The sequence below is a fragment of the Serinus canaria genome, chromosome 4A (genome assembly GCF_022539315.1).
Source record: "Serinus canaria isolate serCan28SL12 chromosome 4A, serCan2020, whole genome shotgun sequence".
Lineage (NCBI taxonomy): Eukaryota > Metazoa > Chordata > Aves > Passeriformes > Fringillidae > Serinus > Serinus canaria.
The window spans coordinates 15,985,555-16,004,695 of record NC_066318.1 but is presented as its reverse complement, the minus strand read 5'-3'; the positions used below and the strand labels follow the sequence as shown (position 1 = coordinate 16,004,695).

The 19,141-nt window shown below is 51.7% G+C and overlaps 1 protein-coding gene across 2 annotated transcripts in view; it reads left to right on the top strand.

Annotated features, from left to right (window-relative positions):
* The first annotated feature begins 7,173 nt into the window (after positions 1 to 7,173).
* The window catches only part of LOC103824243 (gamma-aminobutyric acid receptor subunit alpha-3), a 78,186-nt gene continuing 66,218 nt past the window's right edge, over positions 7,174 to 19,141 (top strand). Inside the window, exons 1-2 of one of the 2 annotated variants that reach the window (XM_050974498.1) lie at positions 7,174 to 7,235; positions 16,267 to 16,394. In XM_050974498.1, the coding sequence (XP_050830455.1) occupies positions 16,306 to 16,394 (89 nt within the window). In that variant the 5' untranslated portion in view covers positions 7,174 to 7,235; positions 16,267 to 16,305. Of the gene's footprint in view, positions 7,236 to 7,447; positions 7,499 to 16,266; positions 16,395 to 19,141 lie in introns of those variants that run through there. The other variant, XM_030228876.2, reaches the window with a different exon arrangement.

Here is a 19,141-nt window from a genome sequence, read left to right as displayed (position 1 = left end):
GACTTCATCCCCTGAAGCTGTAATTGGGGAATGAACCTCTGATATGCAAACAGACCAAACTTCTATCAGCCCAAAGAACTCCTGACCATTGTCCATCTTGGGTGTAGCCTCTGCCAGGCTCCTGAGCTGCCCAAGGTGTGCCTGGTAAAGGCCTTTAATAAATACTCACTTCATTATTTGAACTCTCTCTGGCCTCTGCTCTAGGTAGCCATTCCAGGCATCAAGAAGTTCCTCCTTTCATTAACCACTGAGCTGCTGGGTCAGCCTCAGCTTCCATGAGGGTGGCTCCAGCAGCCAGGGCTTGGAGTGGCCTGGCCCTTGCAGCCACCTTAACATCACGAAGAGATCTTCTCACCTGGGACTCTGCTGGTTTTTTCAGCTAATTCACTGTTAGGCTTTGCCTCAGCCTTCCTGTGCTCCCTGTAAACTTCACCAAACGTGACAACATCTGAATCCTTCCAGGGACTCTGGCACAGGCAGCATGGTGACATTTAGAGCTTTCGTTACAGGAGCAGGTTCAACTGAGGTCTTTGGGAATCTTCTGCTCTGCTGCTGACAGGCTCTGTCCACAGCCACACTGCATGGGTGACTCTCCTGCTTGATGGAGAGGAGCCTGAGATGGCTGTTTTGGGAGAAATACACTCAGAGTCCAGATGTGGTAGGTCCTGAGTGCACCAGAGTTCACTCTTCCCTGGGGATTTATTCTCCTAAAGGCCTGTGCACCCGAAGCTCAGCAGTGTCTTGGTGCCAGAAGGCTGCTGATGTAAACTGAGCTCAGTTTATCAAGCTGTGATGAGACCAGGGTCTCCTCTGAGTTGCCAAAGAGAGCTGAGGAGAGTATTTGGAACGAAGACTTGGTATCACATATTGCATGAAACATGAACAGAGGGCATTTTCCAAACGCTTCAGCTGCTGTTGTCAACCCCAGCAATTTTTAGTGTGAACCTCCTGATATCTGGCCCTTTTTCAAGTTCTCGGTTTTGGCTCCCTGCCACTTGATTCCTTCTGAATAAAAATTGAGTTCACAGCTTTGTGGGTGCAGAGAAAAACTCAGAAGGACCCTGGATCAGAAAAAAAACAAGTACAAACAGGGACTCTCAAAGCCAGCCTTCGTAAGCACTTGATTTAGGTGTTAGGTATCTAAATTGTTTCAGAATATTTGGAGTTGACAAGCATGTGCAACGTTAGAAATAGAAATGCTGAGGCATCGAAAACCTTATGACTCCACAGGGGGATCTTTGAACTGATGCTGCTGTTGTAGCTGCAGAACAGAAAACAGGGACTATGTGAACAGGTCTTTCTCTCCAGGTTTATTTTTGCTCTTGCCAAGGGACTGCAGGACAAATACAGTCTCTTTCAGGCTCATTAGCTTTTATGAATTTGCTCCACTGCCAGCACATAGCTTTTGAATTTTGAGACAGCTCCCCCTGCTAAAAGAGCTCTGGTACTTCTGCATGGAGTTGGACCTGGCTTCTGGAGATTTGGATGGCACGTTTTGTCATAGAAACAAGACTCCAGCTCTCTTCTTTACCAGGATCTGCCTAGACACAGCCCTTGAGCTCTGCAGTGCCTCGCAGGGAGGGATTTTTAGCTCTGTGAGGTGTTGTCTGGGTGGGCATGTTGACCATCTGTGTGAAATGAAGATTTACAGCCATCCTGATGGTCATTGCTGGGTTTCCTTGGGCATGTCTAAGTTGTTGGTAAACCCTCAGATACACTGGAACCCTCATCCAAGCTACAAAGATTGTAGTCTTGTGTAGAAACACTGCAAGCATCCCTTGGGATTATATATCAGTAGATACATCTATCAGTTCCTCTCAGGGAATGTGGAAAGGTGAGGAAAAAAAAATCTTTTCCATTAGTGCATGCTTGGTTGTGGATTGTGAGTGATTTTAGGTGAGCCACTGGATGGCTGTGCCTTAAGCCCATCACCTTCCCACCAGCACAGCCCTGCAGTGCCCCAGCTGCTTCTGAAAATTACCATTTTTCTCTTTTACTTTGCCAGGCTGCTTCTTCAGTTACCTGAACTTCTGGTGGCAGGAGCCACCTTCGTATTTGTCTTGTCAGGATTTAGTTCCAGCATTATCAGGTGCGTGGAATTTATGGATGAAGTGACAATCTGCATAACACGTGGGATGCAAAGCAAAAGCTCTCTCCATTTTCTGAGGTTTAGAGGGGGAGTTACAGCAGCAAGAACAGGTTTTGCTGTGTGTTTGAGAGGGTGAAAGGAGCATGTCCTGTAGCCCCTTCCCACGAGGAAAAAGTGTGTGGGAAAACGTCTGTCCTTGTGAGGACCAGCAGATTGCAGTCACCTGCTTTGAGCTGTGCTGGGCTAAAACAGCTCTTGAGAGAGCACGGCACTGTAGGTGGCTTTTGTCCCCTCAGGGCAGGCTTTGAGGGCTTCACCGTGGACATGGAGGGGCAGCAGGTGCCTTCCCAAGGAGAAGGACACTTCCTCCTTCAGCCCAGTGCCACGGTGGGGGCTGTCCCTGCACTCTGCTCCCTGCCCAAAGGCAGCAGAGCTCCAGCTCCGTGCTGGTTCGTACGGGTGGCTCCAAACCACCAGCTTTTGGATGCTGCCTCTCTGGATGGATGTTAGGCTTTGCTTGAGGGGTGAGAATGTGGTGCCACAGATGGCAGAGAGCAGCCCCAGCTGGGAGGCTGGCACAGAGGCAGCCCGGGCGAGCCGTGACCCCGTGTCTGACCGGGGAGGAAGGCGGGTGGCTGATTTATGGCACGGAGGAGCCGGGGGTCTCTCTGAGTGGAGCTGGAGGCGAGTTGCCATGGAGATGGGCTAATAAAGCACCGCAGCAGCCGGCTCTGACGCTGCTCCGGATGCAAAGAGCTGGCGGGTGGGGAAAAGGGGCAGCTGCCACGTGGGGATGGACAGAGAAAAGGTGACACCAGGAGAGTGGGACAAGAGTTTGGTCTGTAAGGCTGTCCAGCTGTCCCTGGGTGCTTTAAGAGTAGAAGGGGATGGGAGAAAAGAGCCCTCATGTCCCAGCTCTTTGGGAAGCAGGACATCATCATGGTGCTCCTCGGCGGTGCTTCCAGCAGCTTCCAGGGAAAGGCAGAGTTTCTTTGTTCTGGCCACCTGTGTGCAGGCTGGCTGCTTTCCCTGGCAGCAGGAGAGGGCTCCAAAGTGGATGTCAGCTTGCAGGGATCCCCTCACACAGGACTGGCACAAAGGACTCCGCTGTGCCCAGCACTGGGTCCTGTTTTCTCCACAGGCCAGCTGCTCCACGCCAGGGCGAGCGCCTGAACGCCAACAGGACATTTGTAACTGCACTGCCCTCCCTGTGCTGAGGATCTCTGGTCCTTGGAGGGCTCTGTGCCTCCCAGTGGCCCTGGGGGAGGTGTTGCCGGGACTTGTCCCTCCCAGCACGCTGCCCTGGGCAAGGTCAGCTGTGCCCTGGCTCGGCCCTTCCCTGCAAAGAACTGCAGCTTCCTCGGATGCTGCCTTTGGGTGGAGGATAGGAAGAAAGGAGAGTCCCTGGACTTGCCCCAAGAGCCGTGTGTCCTGGAGGTTTGCTGCACATCCTTGAGCTCTTGCTCCAGCCTGCACCTGCAGAATGGACCCTCCTGCTTGGCTGCTGAAGGGCTCAAATCTGCAATTCCATTCTGTTCAAGGGCATTGCAGCATGGACCTAAAAGCAAGCAGGCTTTTATTCTGGCTTGTTGAGCAGGTTGATGGGAGGGAAAGGCTTTGTTAATTATTAGCAAGGTATTCCCAGGCTGCTGTACTTCCATTTTGAGAGATTACTCTTCAATAATATGGTGACAGCCACATTTTAACCTTGATCACCATAAGAAAGGTTTTGCCTCAAAGCCATGAGCTCCTGGACTGTGCCAGAGTTCAGGGAGGTGTTCCAGCAGGTAAAGGCAGAGACAGAGAGGTTAGATAGTTTAAAAAAGAAATTAAAAGCCTTATGATGGAGAGATGCATTAAAAGATAATTGCTTACAGGTTTCACAAGATGTTTTTATGCCTCTTAAATTGATGAATGTATCCACAGAGACTGATACTCTTAATGGAGGGTTACCTTTACTTCTGAGTAGAGCAGAGATCAAAGCAATTACAACTAGATATTGATAACACTACCCATACCCCCCAGAGAAAAGGTTGTCTAAAACTGGACTTCTTAAGCTACCTAATGCCTGCTTTCCTGGCCAAAGCCTCTTCCTTCCATTCTGACAGCATCCCCTGTTGTCCAAACCCCTCCTGTGCTACTGCTGGATAGCCCTTATGTCTTTAATTCCATCATCATGCACTGTCCAGATGGTGGGAGCACTCTCTTTCTTATGGGTCAGTTGATTTTCAGCACTGGCTGAGACAAAGGAAGATTGCCACAGCCTCCCTTGATGTCTCTGCAGGGCTAACAGGTGGGGTGAGCAAATCATGAGGGGCATGAAGATTTTTGGGCTCTCTGGCACTGCCTCTCTACTCCAGGAGGGCTTTGACTGGTGGATATTTTGATTAATGGCTTGGCAGCTGGAAGCAGACCTTGCTGTGGTGCACAGGTGCCTGCTCTGCCAAGGACTTGCATGAGCTGATTATGGCGTGGATCAGCACATCTGGAGGGGCAGAAAGGGTTACAGAATGTACATCCAGAGACCTCCTAATTTGGGAAGTGTACCTTTCTTAGGTGCTGCACCTCTTGCTCTGCTCTCAGCAACTCAGTGTTCATGTGGTGCTCTCTTTTCTGTCTGACTCCAATTAGCCTCTTCCCTACCTTTGTAAGAACCTGTGCTGTGGCTACAAGGGGAGGGATTCAACTTGATTTTTAGGTTCTTGGAAAAGCTCTTCCAGTGAAGGACCCAAGACTTGCTCAGGCTGCTGGCAGTGTCAGAGACCTCTGAGTGGGGAGGCAGTGCTTGGTGAAGGCATCTCAGGGCAGAGTAAGAGATGTTGCTCCTGGGGAACTGGGTATGACTGCTGATTGTGGAAGAAGAGGCCTCAAGAGAAGCATGGTTTTCATTGCCTCTGAGTGTTGTTAGCAGTACTTAAATGTGTAAATCTTGGAATGTGCTTCAGTACGAGCCATTTAAAATCCTGAGTCACTTCTGTCTCCGGATATGCCTGTCTCACTGATTCTGCTTCATGCCTCTTCTCAAATCCAAGGCAGCTCATGCCAGCAGCTGAATCAGTTTGGAAAAGAAGAAGAACAAGTATGAGGATGATTTCTGCTCTCAGCCTCAGGGCCATCAATGTCCTTGAGTTGGCCATGTCCCCTGTCTGGGCATGGTCATCCTGGTGTATTCTCTAGTGGAGCACCCCCTCCCAGGGGGAAGATGGTGGGCCAGACCCTTGGGGCTCTTAGCTAAGGGAAAGGTGCCTTGGGACTCCCTCTGGGCTCTTCCCTGTTCCCTTGCCAACACTCTTTTGTTCACAAGCATATCAATGAGGAACAGAAGACGTGGCTTGGAGGAAACGTGGACGTAAGCAGGAATTCCGTGTGAAGAACTATGGCCAAATTTTGTTGCTCACAGGGCTCTTCCTTAGCTGGCCATGCTCTGAATAGGACACTAGATTAGCTGCTGGTGTCCTGAAATCTCTTCCAGTTCAAGTTTTCCTATGATCCTATGATTTGTCCTAGTTTAGGAGACCGGCAAAAAGCTCCTCTGCCAGTGTGCACACGCAGCTGTCTTCTTGAGTGATGCTTTATATTATGGCAGGAGGAATTCAATGCAGAAGCAGACTTTTTTTTAAAATGGCAACAGCCCTACACCATGTACTGGGTGCTGTCATTCATGTGTGAACAGCCTGAGGACAATTAAAATGTTGGCTGTCCACACGAGATCTCTCAACTTAGGTCTCTGCTGCTCAGGCAAAATATTTTTCAGAGGACAGAAAATAACAACTTGAAGGTCTTGCTGCTACTGCAAAATTGTCCTGTGAGTACTTAATCTCCATTGTCTGGGGTTGGATGTGATGTTGAGGGCTGGAGAAACTTATCTTGATTAGGGTTTGTGGTGGTTCAGAGTTCCTGTAAGTGAGCCAAGCATTGCAGTAACATTAAAGCTGCTCTGGTCTAAAACATGGCAGATTTGATTGTGGGGGCAGTGACCAGTTTTTGTTTTAGGTGTTGGTCTTCAGATCTTGTGAGCTCCTCAGGTCTTTCCTGTGGACCCTGCCCAGCAGAGGAAAGCAGAACTCTACTGGCATTTAACCTGCTGCTTACAGATACATCTGAATATATGGACTACTAAAGACCATCCTCAAACCACAGGGAGATGAAATTTAGCTTTGAAAGAGAGATGAGGTTCTCTTCCTACTGCCCAGGAATGTCCTGATGAATACTCCTATCTCACCAAAGTCAGGATGGCTGTGTTCTGCAGGGATGAGGTAGAACCGTGATTGCCCCTAACTTTCTCCTGGAAGCAAGAACTGGGTCATTTTCTAATACCTCAATGCAGAGAACTGACAGTTAAATTGGATTTAATCACCCATGCCTTGAGGGCCCTTGTCCTGAAGTATGTTTCTGTGTTAAGTGTTCAGAACCAAGAGTATTTTCCAGAGGAGCTCTGGGCTGGTCAGCAGTGCCTGCAGTGATGCCCCATTCACCCACCCCACAGCCTCGGTGGTGGAGGGCAGGTTCTGTTCCTCGGAGTCAGCTGCGGCTGAACCTTGCGGTGCGTGCTGAGCAGGGAGAGCTCTGCAGGGACAATATATTTTGAGTGTGCCTCCCTGTCAGCTTTCGCCTTCCCAGCTTTGCTGCCGTGTGCCTCTGCAAAACCTCCCCGAGCCCAGCCGGCTGTGGCCAGCCCTTCCTCCGGGTTCCCTGCATTTCCACACCGCTTCTGCCCTTGCCTTCGCTGCCTGCTCCTCGCTGCATTTTAACCTCTCTTCCTCTTCTCCCCTTCCCCGCGTTTTTCCCCTCTGCCTATCGTTTTATTGCGATATAAGCCTCGGCAATCCCAACTTGTGGGCCAAACTTCCTTGCCCCGGCGGGAGACCCGGCCAGGCCCGGCAGCGTGGAGGCAGCTCGGGGTGCTGCCCACCTCCTGGCAGGAGCATCAGCGCCTCGAGGAGCTGCCCCCTTCAACAGGTAGGGAGCAGCCAGCCCTGCTCTGCTCATCCTCCTGCGCCGAAAGGATGGCGGTGCTCTGAGGCCGGGGCTGGGCGGAGGACCCCGGAGCATCCATCGCTCGGGGAGGTGGCCCCGAACCGGGGCAAGAGACAGCGACCCATCCCCGCTGCCTGCGCTGCGGGGCGGGCGGCTCGGCACAAAGCGGGTGGGTAAACCCTCCTCCGGGGCGCGGGGAGGAGGAGGAGGAGGAGGTGGAAGAGGAAGGCGGGGGGATGCTGCTCCCCTCCCTCCCTCCCTTTCTCCCTCCTCGCTGTCTGCCTGGCTCGCCGCGGCCGGAGCAGCGCGCAGGCGGCACGGGCAGCCCCGGCCGGGCGGCACGGCGGGCTGGGCGCGGAGCCCTGCGCAGCGCTGCGGAGCCCGGCGGGCTCCGGCCGCCCCCCGAGCCCCCCGCCGGGGCAGCCGGCGCCGGTGAGTGCGGGCGGGTGGGCGGCGGGCGCGTCCCCGCTCCCCCGGGGCTCCCCGCGCATCCCCGGCGGCGGCGGGCGCGGGGGGCAGCGCGGAGCCGGGCCGGGGATGGGATGGGATGGAATGGGGCTGCCGGGGGCTGAGCCGGCCCCCGGGTATTGTCTGGGGGTCGCGGACAATAGGCGGAGCGAGGAGGGAAGGGGGGGCTCGGCAGGCGGCCGCGGTTCGGAGCATCCCTGCTGCCGCGGCGAGTCCCGCGCGTGTCGGTCCGGAGCGGAGCCGTGCCCCGGTGCTCCCTGCCGGGCATCCAGCCCGCCCGGCTGGAACTGCCGGCTGGAGAACGGGGAGAGCGGCTGCGGGGAGAAATGCCTGGAGGAGGACAATCCCGAGCCCCCCTGGCTGGAGTCTGACGAGAAGGCAGGGGAAGGGCTGAGCAGGGAGAAGGGTGTAGTAAAGCAAAGTCAAATTTCCCCCTGAATCCTGCAGCCAGGCCTAATGGGCACAGATGCTGTGTTGGGCTGGGGAGGGAAAGGAGTTTTGCGGGCTGCAGTTTCTAAGGCTGGTGTGAGGGGAGAGGGGAAAAGAACTCTAGGTCTTTTCTCCTTCTAACAGAGTTACTAGCGCTGAGATATGGATCATTAAAAAGGAATAGCTTAATGCAATTAAGTGGCAGACAGTCCCCACTGCAACACTTAGCCATTGTTCCTCACTCTGCCTTCTGCCAGAATGGTTCTCGCCTGGACAAGAGAAGTACAATTGAACAAATAGCTCATTTCCCTGGCCAATTGCATCTGTAGTGTCTCCCTCGAATCTGCTGCTGACTGGCTGCAAATGCAGCAGTGTCCCCAGACAGAAACACAGAAGCAGGACCCTCTGGTGAGATTCCCGCTGCCATGGACTGGCAAGAGCAGCTCCCAGTGGCTGCTCACCCGAGTTGTTCTGATGGCAACAGCAGAGCAGGTTTGCTACCTCACCTGTCCCTCCCCTTAGTGCCCTTCTGGGGAGAGCAAAGAAGAAAACCAGCAGGTGCTGAGGCAGGACCAGCCCACAACTAGAAGATGCTACTCATGGTTCAGGCAAGTCTTCCCCTTTCTGTAGTCTGCCTCTTAACTTTTTCCTTGTCCTGGAGGATGCGGGATTTTGGGGGGTTTTGGGGTGATGTTGTTTCAGTGGAGTTTGGCCAGGCTGCCCTTCAGCCTGTGCCTGTGGTGCCCCGCAGTGCCCAGAGACAGGAGTGCTGGAGCCTGGCCCTGCTGCTCCTTTCCGAGAGAGCAGCTGGAGGGATTGCAGCTGCACCTGGGCCCTCTGCACACGCTGGCCTGGAGGCTGCTGTGTCCTTCCCCTGGAATCTGCTCCTGGCTCTCAGTGTGCAGCCAGCCCGGCGTGTGGGGAGGCACAGATGCATTGTCTGCACTGCTGCGAGACACCCTCGGCACAGGGGGACTGCTGCTTCTCCTCGCTTTGGAGCTCCTTATCACAAGTCTGCATCATGAAGCTTTTCCCCTTCTGTTCTTTCTCCTTTCTTCTCCCTTTGTCTGTAGACTGCCACCTGTCCCACTTCACTCCCAGCTTCTCCTTTGCCTTTTCCTGCTTAATGTGTTCTTTCAGCTCAGTTGTTGGTTTTTTTTTTTTTTTTTTTTTTGTCTAAGTAGACCAGGTCCTCTTCAGCCTGCTTCTCTCCACACTGGAGACAGAGCCCAGCCCCTCATCTCAGTCCCAGTATTCCTGCCAACTGTTTACAAAAAGTAGCACAATACCCAGGCTGAACACTGACATAATTACATACCCAGCCAGAGATTGTAGTAAATAATCCAGCTTTTCAGGCTTTTGCCCAGTGGTGAGTCTTTTGCCATCTCCTCTGCCCATGGGCTAAATGTATTATACTTGGCTTGCATTCACTCACATTCTGGAAGCACGGAGGCAGCGCAGCCGTGTGTGGCACAGAGTAGATGTACAGGGATGCCTTGCACCATACACACCCCCCGTGCCTGTGTGTCCCTGGCTGCTCCTGGGACCAGGCTCTGACAGTCCTGCTGGGCTCCTGCCAGGGCAGGGACGCTGCTGAGGTGTGGGGGTTGTTCCACCAGCGAGGGGAGGATGGCTCTGGGGTGAAGGTCAAAAGTGCCAGCAAAAAACTGCGGGGCTTGGTGCACAGTGTTTGCACTGCTGGCCCGTTTTCCAGAGGTTGGTGTGTAGATGGAATTGCAGATACACAGAGCTGTGAATACTGTCAGCACGGTTGTATTTCCAGTTGTGATTGTGAGCCTGGGTCTGTCTGCAGTTGCTTTGATTGTGAGTCAGTCTGTCTGCAGTTGCAGTAGCTGTGAATCAGTGTCTGCCTGTAATTATGTGGGTGAATCAGTGTTGGCTTGTTACACTATGAGTGCAAACGGTTTCCCATAGCAGTTGTGGGTGTGAATCACTCTACAGTCCCTCTGGATGTGTTTTTGAGTAGAGAGATGCAATACTTGGATTAATTTTGTTTTGATGAGGAAAAACTGTCAAGCGGCTTCTCATTTTGGAAAATTAAAGCTGGGTTGGGAGTTGGGCACGGACCTTATTCCTTCATTACCAGCAGAACAACTTACAGAAGAAATCCACTTTAAGACTTGCTCCCAAGATTTACATGTTGATCTAAACCTTTAATTTCTTTGCCTGGTGCCTCTGCTTCCAAGCGCCTTCTTCTGCTGGCGTCCCTTGCAGGGCTGCAGACAACACATTTGATAACCATCACATGTGCCTCGTACCTTCTGTGTGTGGCAGATTCACAGGAAGGTTGTTTATGGCTCCTACAGTGCCTGTGTGTTTGCAGGGACAAGCCAGTGTGTGCCTCTTGGGTAGGTGAGCACAAACATTTCCCTGCTCAGGAGTCGAGGACTGTGTGGTTCCGCTGCCACGCACCCCTCGCTGCGAGCCAGGGCTGTTTCTCTGTGTAAGTGGCAAACAGCAAGTTGGATTCAGGTGGATGGAGGTGCTGTTGCCTGTTTCTTGGTCTCTGATTTCTCTAAAATGCTGTAGCAGCTTCTGGCCTTCAGCAGCATCTGTACAGCGCCAAACAGTGCTGAGCTAGAGGCCAGCTGGAGACATCCAGACGACCTCAGGTGATGGAAGCAGAGCGCTGGGCTGGATCCAGGCTCCCATAGGCAGCCTGGCCCTGTGCTGGCTGCTGCAGGTAGAGCTGGGAGCTGGCAGGGCCGGGCTGCTGAACGGGGTGTCTGTGCCTGTGCTGCGCAGCACACACGGGCGTCCCAGCCAGCTCATTTCACAACAAAGGGATGCAAACAACCTGGGAAGTGAGACAGGGGTCTTGTGAAACACCACAGCTCCTTACTCAGCCGTTCCCGGGCTTCCAGATGAACTGTGGCTGCTCATTGCTGCCCCTGCCCTCGAATGAAAAGATGTTTTTGTTCCAAGGGACCCTCCTTTTTAGCTGGAGTGTTTGAGAACTGAAGAAAGCCTTCCCCAGCAGGGACACAGGGCAGCGTGTGCCTTGCCTGTGTTTATTGCTGCTGCACTGAGCACTTGCTGGCTGCTGTCTCTGCGGAGAGGGCTTGGAGCTTTGCTCAGAGAGGCATTAGAGAGGCACAGCAGTGGCCACCAGAAGCCTGGTGTGCTCACAGAGGGTCAAGCACAGCTGGACAGAGCCCAGCCCGTGCAGGCTGGATGATTCTGCGATCCTTGAGGGGTATTGAAGAACCTCCCCTGCTGCCTGGGACCTGTTTTGGAGAGCCTCCAGTGCAATGAGGAAGGGCTTTAATGAGCTTCTTGTGCTGTGCAAGTGCTCCTAAATTTGGGGGTAAATATGCAGGTGTTGTGAGGTCACCTAGAGCGCTGTGCTTGGCTGTGCTGCCATGCAGGTGGGCAGATGGTGCTTGACACCACCGGGGTGTGGATCACCCTCTTCTTCCTGCACAGAAGTGCTTTGATCTGGGCTTTTGGGCTGAGGCTGCCTCTTCTTCCCAGTGTGATTTCCAGCTGGCTCCCAGCATCAGCTCCTCACTGCACAGCCCTCCCTGAGATACCTGACTTGACAAAAGATGTGCAGCTGCTGCAGGTCCTGGGGGCTGAGTGGGAGCTGTCAGTGCTCTGCACCCCTCTAGCTGATGTCACTGGTGTTCATGCATGGCACGTGGGGATGCTGATCCAATGACACCAGGGGTGGACAGCATCTCTGGGTGCAGTGCTGGGGCAAATTTGTCCTTTGGGCTGGTTTCTGAATGCTGTCTGCATGGTGAGACTATTGCTGAGTGAATCAGATAGTTCCCTGGCTATGCATCTTCCCAGGAGGCAGTAATTCAGGTGAGATGTCCATGTGACTCTCACAGACGTGCCCAGGTGTGTTTATGGGCCTCTTCTGCCTGCATTTCTTTTCTGGCGCTTACAGTATCCCCCTCTCTGGCCATTCTCTCAGGTTTTTTTGCAATTTTATCTTTCAGTCTCCACCTCCAGAGTTCTATGTCTCTCCCTTGTCAGCAGTGAGCCTGTGCTAATCATTCTTTCCTAGGAAGGCACTTCAGAATATTTAATGGTTTCTAGAATAAGGATTTCTGGGAAGATCAGGCTCAGTGTGCCAAGTCAGGAGATACCCAATGTTGGCATAGCTACTAGGATACCTTGCTGCTTTGGAAGTTTCCAGCACTTTTTTTGGTTCCCAAACCCACTTAAGTGGGAGCAGGGGCTGGAGCATGTTCCTGTCATGAGGGAAGGAAGGGAGCTTTTCCAACTCCTTGTTCACAGCACATCCAACAGGAAGACTGTATTTCCCTGGAGTGCTGTTGTGCTATGATGCTCTGGAGATTGGACAGATTGTCTTGGAGAGGAGTGGGAATGTTTGTGAAGCCCTTAGGTGTGTGCTTGTAAAGACACCTGCCACATTCCCTGTGTTGTGAACTTCAAGTATTGCTGATTCCAGCTGCAGGGTGTCAGCAGGGCTCTTAGGAAATCTGCATTGGATTCAGCTGTGGAGGTTACCAGCAACTGCACAATTAGTGCTGAGTGCATTTGCTAACTGTGCCATTAAGGAGTGAGCAGTGGACAGATGGAGGAAAGAAGAAGTGCAGGGCTGCTCTGAACACACACCATCCCTCCAGACTCCATCTTGCACAGACACAGAGAGCCAGAAGCTCAGGGGAAGATGTTCTTTAACTCATATGGAAGGTGGGGAGGGTCATCTAAAGAGTTGTACCACTCATCTGAGCTTGAAAATGTTGGTATTCTGCACTTTTTTCTTCATGGACACTGTGCAGTTTTCCCTTCAGCAAGAGATTTGGGATTTTTTCCTTCTTTGAGGCTGTTAACAGCCAATTAACATTCCCAAATCCTCACTTGGTTCCATGCAGTTAAATGCACGTTGCCTGCATCCTCCCTGCCCTTCCCGAGGATCAGGGATCCCTGCAGGTATTTGGATCCAGGCGCTGGCTGATTCAGAGCTTTCCTGAGTGGGGAGTGACAGCTGAATAGCCTAGCACAGGGACAGCCCCAGCACGGCTGGAGAAGCTCCAGGGCTGCTTTTCCCAAGGCACTCTTGTGGGTGTTCCCATCCCTTCCCTGTGCTCAGAGGGACCCCTCTCTGCTCTGCCATCAGCACCCTCTCCAAGAGCTACTCTTGTGTGCTAAAATCTGAGGAGATCAGTTACAGGCCTTTTGAAACCTGGAGAGTTGTTTTACAAACTGATTTTATTAGGGAGGCTGTGTGGCCAGTAGCTGTTGGGCTCCTAAAGCACTTGCACCAGTTGGGTTCTTGTGTGTGCCTGTGGCTGGGCTTGCAGGAGCCCCAGGAAAGGGGAGAAGTGATGCTGAGAGCTGCTGTGCCATGGGAACCACACTAGGATCTGGCTGTGGGGGGCTTTGGGTGATCCCCTGAAGTGTCTGAATGGTGAAATCTCCTCTGTAAGTCCTCCTTGTATTCCCCAACACTTTCCTGCTTGGCAGCAGGGTGATGAGCAGGGCTGGCTCTGCTTCTCAATCCATCTCCAAGTGTGAAGTAGCCTCAGAGCCCTGCAGGCTGTTCTGTCCAGCTTCCCAGGAACAACACAAAGCATGGACCAAAGGGAAGTGGTAGGAAACAGTGCCCAGCTGTTCTCCATGCTGTGCTGTCCTCCCCCAGTTCCTGAGTGCAGCCATAGCAAAGCCCCATTTTGGGGATGTTCTCAGTGTGAACAAACTGAGATGTGACTGCCAAAATGTCTGCTTGGGCAAGTAGTAAAAACAGATTTTGCTCCAGTGCAGGTGTGTAGAGATGGTTCTGATGCTTCAAATAAGACTTAAGCACAAATTTGATTTAATTTGAGCACCTCTGTTGTCCTTGGCTAGCATCTTCCTCCTCAGAACTACCCAGAGTAGAAAATGAACCTCCATCTCTCTATAATATTGAAGGAAAACTCTATGAACAAGGTTTGGTGAAAATGCAGTTGTTAAGAGCTTCTTGGCACAGGCAGGACACATCCACGTGGAAGGTGTTCTGGATTTTGTCATTGTTCCTGACCCTCCAAATTACCTTGTTCCTCCATTTTCTGGTGCTGGTTTTTTTTTAGCTTCACTTTTCCACTGTTGGTGCATTATCTGCCCCACCCATGGTTTCACCAAATCTGATAAAGATGGTCCCAAATGATCCACAGGAGCCACAGCAGTTCCTACAGAGCCAGGAGGAACCTGCTGCAAACCCAAAGCATCCTCGTTTGTGTGGGGATCCCTGGTCAAAGTCTGCTGGCTTTGCAAATTCTGCCCAAACAAAGCATTTTTTGAAATCAGCAGTTGAATGAGAAAATGTTGATTTCAGTGAAAATTTTCAGTGGTGTTTTTGGGAGGGGAGAGGACAGACAGCCACAGTTCTTTTATTTTTAAATAATTTTTTGTTTGCTTTTGGCTAGTATTTGAAATTGCCTTAGGAAAAAAATCAATTAAATACTATTGTATAATATGCAAGTTGAAATGAAATGAAAGGGAAAAGTTGAAAGGAAATCTGTTGAGAAGCTGCTTATTGAAGAAGTTCTGAGTTTGACTTGTAAGAAAAATCAACATTTTATCTGTCCTTGTCATGATTTGGAACGAAGTCTCCCCAAGACGTTGGAATTTCCCACAAAACAGATGTTAATTCGTGCTTCATCAGCAAATACTTGATTTTCCAAGACTGTGTGTCCCTCCTCAGCTGGGAACTGGGGAGAGCCAGAGGAGGCCTCCCAAATCAGAGCTTTTCTCACCAGAGCCATGGGTGTGTCCATGCCATAGGAGGAGCTTCCCAAGGGGGCATTCAGGTGGAATCCTGCTTAAAAAAGCCTGAGCACATTGTGCCTAAATTAATCTGTGCATTCATTTCTGCAAGGACTTTATGTGACTGATGGGGAGGAAGGTAAAGGTAACTAGGGCCAAATGCTGGGTTGGTTGGTTGGGTTTTTTTTCCCCCTTGTGCCTGCTGTTAGTGAGTATCTTGCCAGAACAAAAGCTGAGGTGGGTGGTAAGGACTGGTGGTGTCTGGCTCTTACCTTCTGCCTGCCTGGCAGCTTGTGTGCTCCTACAGCTAAAAAACAAGGATCAGGCACAGCCTCCAGGGAGACTGTAGGGCCTCATTGCCATGGGGAGACCAGTTAAATGCAGAAATGTGATAAAACACACCAGCCAACCTTGCCTTGTGCCTCCTCTCCAGGAGCACACTGAGGACATATGTGCTCTCCAGGTGTTTCCATGCTGCTGGGCTGAGCCCTCTGCACAGGAGGGATTTCTGCTGGGAGCTCTCCTCTCCCACATCCCTGTGCAGAAGCCCCGCTCCTTGGCAGCACCCAGATAGTCCTCTTCATCCTGGGCCAGAATTGCCATCCAGCTGCTGGGCTTTGGCTGTGCAGCCAGCACCTCCTTCAGTGCTGGAGGGAGCTGCCTGAGGCTCTGCAGCATCGAGTGGAGAAACCCAGAGGTCATATTTGGCTGGCACCAGCACCTTGCCCTGGTTTCTGCCCGCTGTGATTGACTGGAGCCTTCACTGCTGGCTCTGGGGGCTCAGAGTGGGGCTGGCTGAACCCCTGGCTGCCAGACAGGGAGCGTTGTGAGGGGGAGATGTCACGACAAGCTGTATTTATCCAGGCTGTTGCTTGGCAGTGCTGCTCCAAGGTGCATCAACATAATGAGATACATAAAAGGAGAAGGCAGTTAAATGTGCAATAACATCACAATAAAAGTAAAACTGAGCATTAATGAAAACTCGGAGCACACTAAGTGTAGTATCGTCGAGCGCTCCCACCACCTTGGGCCTCAGTGGTCAAACTTAATAATAATTCCTGGCAGTGTCATTACCGGAATTAAATGAGGGTTTAACTGTCTAGAAAAAGATGTTGGGGAAAAAAAATGGGTCTTGAGACTTCCCAAGTGGTTCTGCTGTGTGGATGTCACCGAGGTGGCAGAGGTAGCAGGTGAGCTGGGACTGCTGCAAGGGGAGAGCTGAGCCTGCAGGGTGAGGTGGAGGAAGAGCCAGTGGGGTTGTTTTGTGAGTGAGCTTTGCACTTGCTGCTGAAGCACAGGGGAGCTGCAGGGTCTGCTGTGAGGGTGGGGTGAGGGTTTTAATGTGTGTGCCTGCTTGGCTCTGACATGATGCAGCTTGCCCAGGGCCAGCAGTGCTCCAGCCCACGATGCTGCCTTTGGTCCCTGAGGGTTTCGTGAGAGCTCAAATGCAGGACCCCAGGAATACTGACCACTGCCCAACATAAAAAACTGAACTGTTTGCTTTTCCCTAGTAACTGAAACCTCTTTTCTCTCCTCTCATTCCCCTCTGTCCCCCCTGGCAGGTTTGGAGGCTCGTTTTGCAGTGGCTGCACGCTGCCACCATGGCACCGAGGCTCCTGGGAATGGGGCCCTTCTCCCTCCTCAGCCTTGGAGTCCTGGTCCTGCTCCTGGCTCTCCCTGCTGATGCTGGGTAAGGTGGTGAGTGCTGAGCTGTTGGCCAAGGCTGTAGTCCTCTTACTGAACCTAAATATCCCGGGGTCAGGATGTGTATGAAGCAGTCCAGGACAAAGCACTAAAGGGTCTCTGCTGTGTTTGACCCTCCTCCCCATGTCCCCATGCCTTCCACCCAGGGGCTGTTCAGTCCCTAACATGGCTGACACTGGCATTATTTGAGGTGCTCTCACTGAGATCAGTTGTCAGCAATTTTATGCAACAAAACCTATTTTCAGATTTGGCCTCGTCACAATTCATTCTGGGCAAGGACTCTGCTTGCCTGAGTTTCAACCTGGAAGAGAGATTTCTCCCACCCCATTTAATATTTTAATACTATTTTAAAGAGCAGAAAATCAATCTGGTTCATCTGTTTGGCTGTTAATGGTGTAATGACCCACAGGCAGCACACCTGACCTGCTGCAGCACCGGGGTTCTCTGCCACCCTGGCTGCCCTCCTGTGCCTGGGTGTGCAGGCTCTGGCTGTCCTGGCATGGAGAGTGCTGCTGCCAGCCTCACCTTCCCAGCCTCTGGGAGCTGTCTGGAGGGGATGAAAGCCTGTCAGTCCATGACTGCATCCCAGAGTCATGGTGACTGCATGACCAGAGCCCCTGCTGGGTGAGCTTGGGGAGCCCTTTGAGGAAGGAGGACGGAGAAGGGGGGAGGGAGGAGCTCTGCACAGAGGGAGAGAAATGCAAATAATACATGACTTCTATAAAACATTTAGAAAAGCCTTTAGAGTGCCAGGTATGGACACTGAAATGCTGTCTGCTGAGTTAGAAGTCCAGAAGGATCAAGGATCTTCGTGCATGAAAAGATGTTGGTGCTGCCCCTCCCGCCCTGTTCTGCTTTGTCTGCCTGGATTGGACTTTGCAGCTTGCCCTGCCCTGTGGGTGCTGACCCTGCACGGACACAGCCAGCCCTGGCCTCTCACCCCATCCCCACAATGCCTGTGGGGGCTGTCCCCACGCCCTGTGCCTGCAGCTCTGCTCTCCTCCCTGCTGCCTTTTCCTCCCCACCCTGTATTCAGGGTGCTGCTGCTCCCTCACCACCTGCCACGCTGGGATTGCTCACAGTACTGGTCCCCAGGAGGATTTGCTTCCCAAATTGGGTGTGAGGGCACCCCTGTGCTGATGTGGCACAGCTCCCCAGAGAGCCTGTGCACAGGTGGCAAGCTAATGACTTTTCCTCAAGCCTATCCTAATTAAATTTGCTGTAAACCTCCGCCCTTCCTGCCTAGAGGATTTTAATTATTTTAAAACCTTGATCCCACACATCTCTTTTTGCAGTCCCTTTATGCCTTGCTAAAGGGCAGCTTTAGCTTTATGTTAAGGTGAGGTGAGGCAGCCCAGAGTTTTCCTGGCAAAGGAATTATTAGCCCAAATCAGGTGCCAGGCAGAGGTGCTGCTGGCTCTCCCCTGCCTGCACCTTCCCTTGTCCTGCCTACGCTGCTCTTCCCCCAGCACCTCCCAAGTGAATCCCACACTGCTCACATTGAAGTCAAAGCCTCAAATGTCAGGCTAAGTAAAACAGCTTTGAAATTTGTAAACTCATTTTTCCCATCACCGCTGAGCCTCCGCCAGGAGTTCCTTCACAAAAATCCATCCTCTAGCTCTTTATATTATGGGTAATTTTTAAAGATAGCTTATAAAACATTAATGAATGAGCTTTTCATGAGCATGCTAGCTATTCATAAGTTATAGATGGTTATATACTCATCAGCAGACACTGGGACAGATTGCTTTTAACCATGACATCTATTGAAAGCTGGTACAATTGAAACCCCACTAATTACTGCAGGCATTTGTTAAATTTCTCAAAACTCTTCTTACCTGCAGGGAGTTCAAGTCCAGATGAAAAGCCAAAACCAGCATTTGGATTCAGCTGGAAATCTTGGAGGCTGTGATGCAGTTTGTAATGCCAGACGTGTTTTGATGTTTGGATCTGGCAGGTTGCATTAGGGCTGGGTCAGGTGTTATCCCAGCCATGCCTCACCCTGTGCAAACTGGAATTTCAGCACTGTGTTACCCTCCTTGTGTTCCTGGAGGCTCAACTTCCTGGCTTGACCATTCCTCCAGGTGTTGCTTTGCTAAAAAAGAGGCCAAGTGGTCCTGTGAGAGGTGGGATGTGCCCCTGGAGAAGCAGACCTCAGGCACTTGAAAGGAAATTTCCCAGAGTGTTTGGTCAATGAAACCAATGAAAATTAATGTCAGAATTGCCCAAAAGGGAATATTTCAATTAACTGCAGCATTCTAAATAGTATTGATTCAGCCTGACTCCAGAAGTACCCATACCCTGCTCTCAATTTTTCCTCTCTTGCTAGGAAATACTCCTTGTACTTCTTTTGTCTTACAGAATCTGGGTTTTCTGTTGGGGAAACACTGGTAGAGAGCTCCAAGCCAGCTCTGGTACTTGCCACCTTACTGACACTTGACAGTGTATTTACAGGTGCACCACCAGTGTCAGGGGTAGCAAGTCTGACCAGATGGGATGCAGTAGGATTAAGCTTTGAACTCCTTAAATAATATTCCTTTTTCTGTAGTTTTTTCTTGGCTTTATTATTTTTTTCTCCTGTTATTTCATGATGCATGCTGAAACCAGTGGCTGCCACACATCAGAGGAAGTAAGGCTGGGGTGGGAAGGAAAGGGGCAGAAGTGACAGAAAGTGACAATTTGGGGGCTTTTCTTCCCCCAGCATTACATTTCTGATGGTCACAGGTGCTGTCC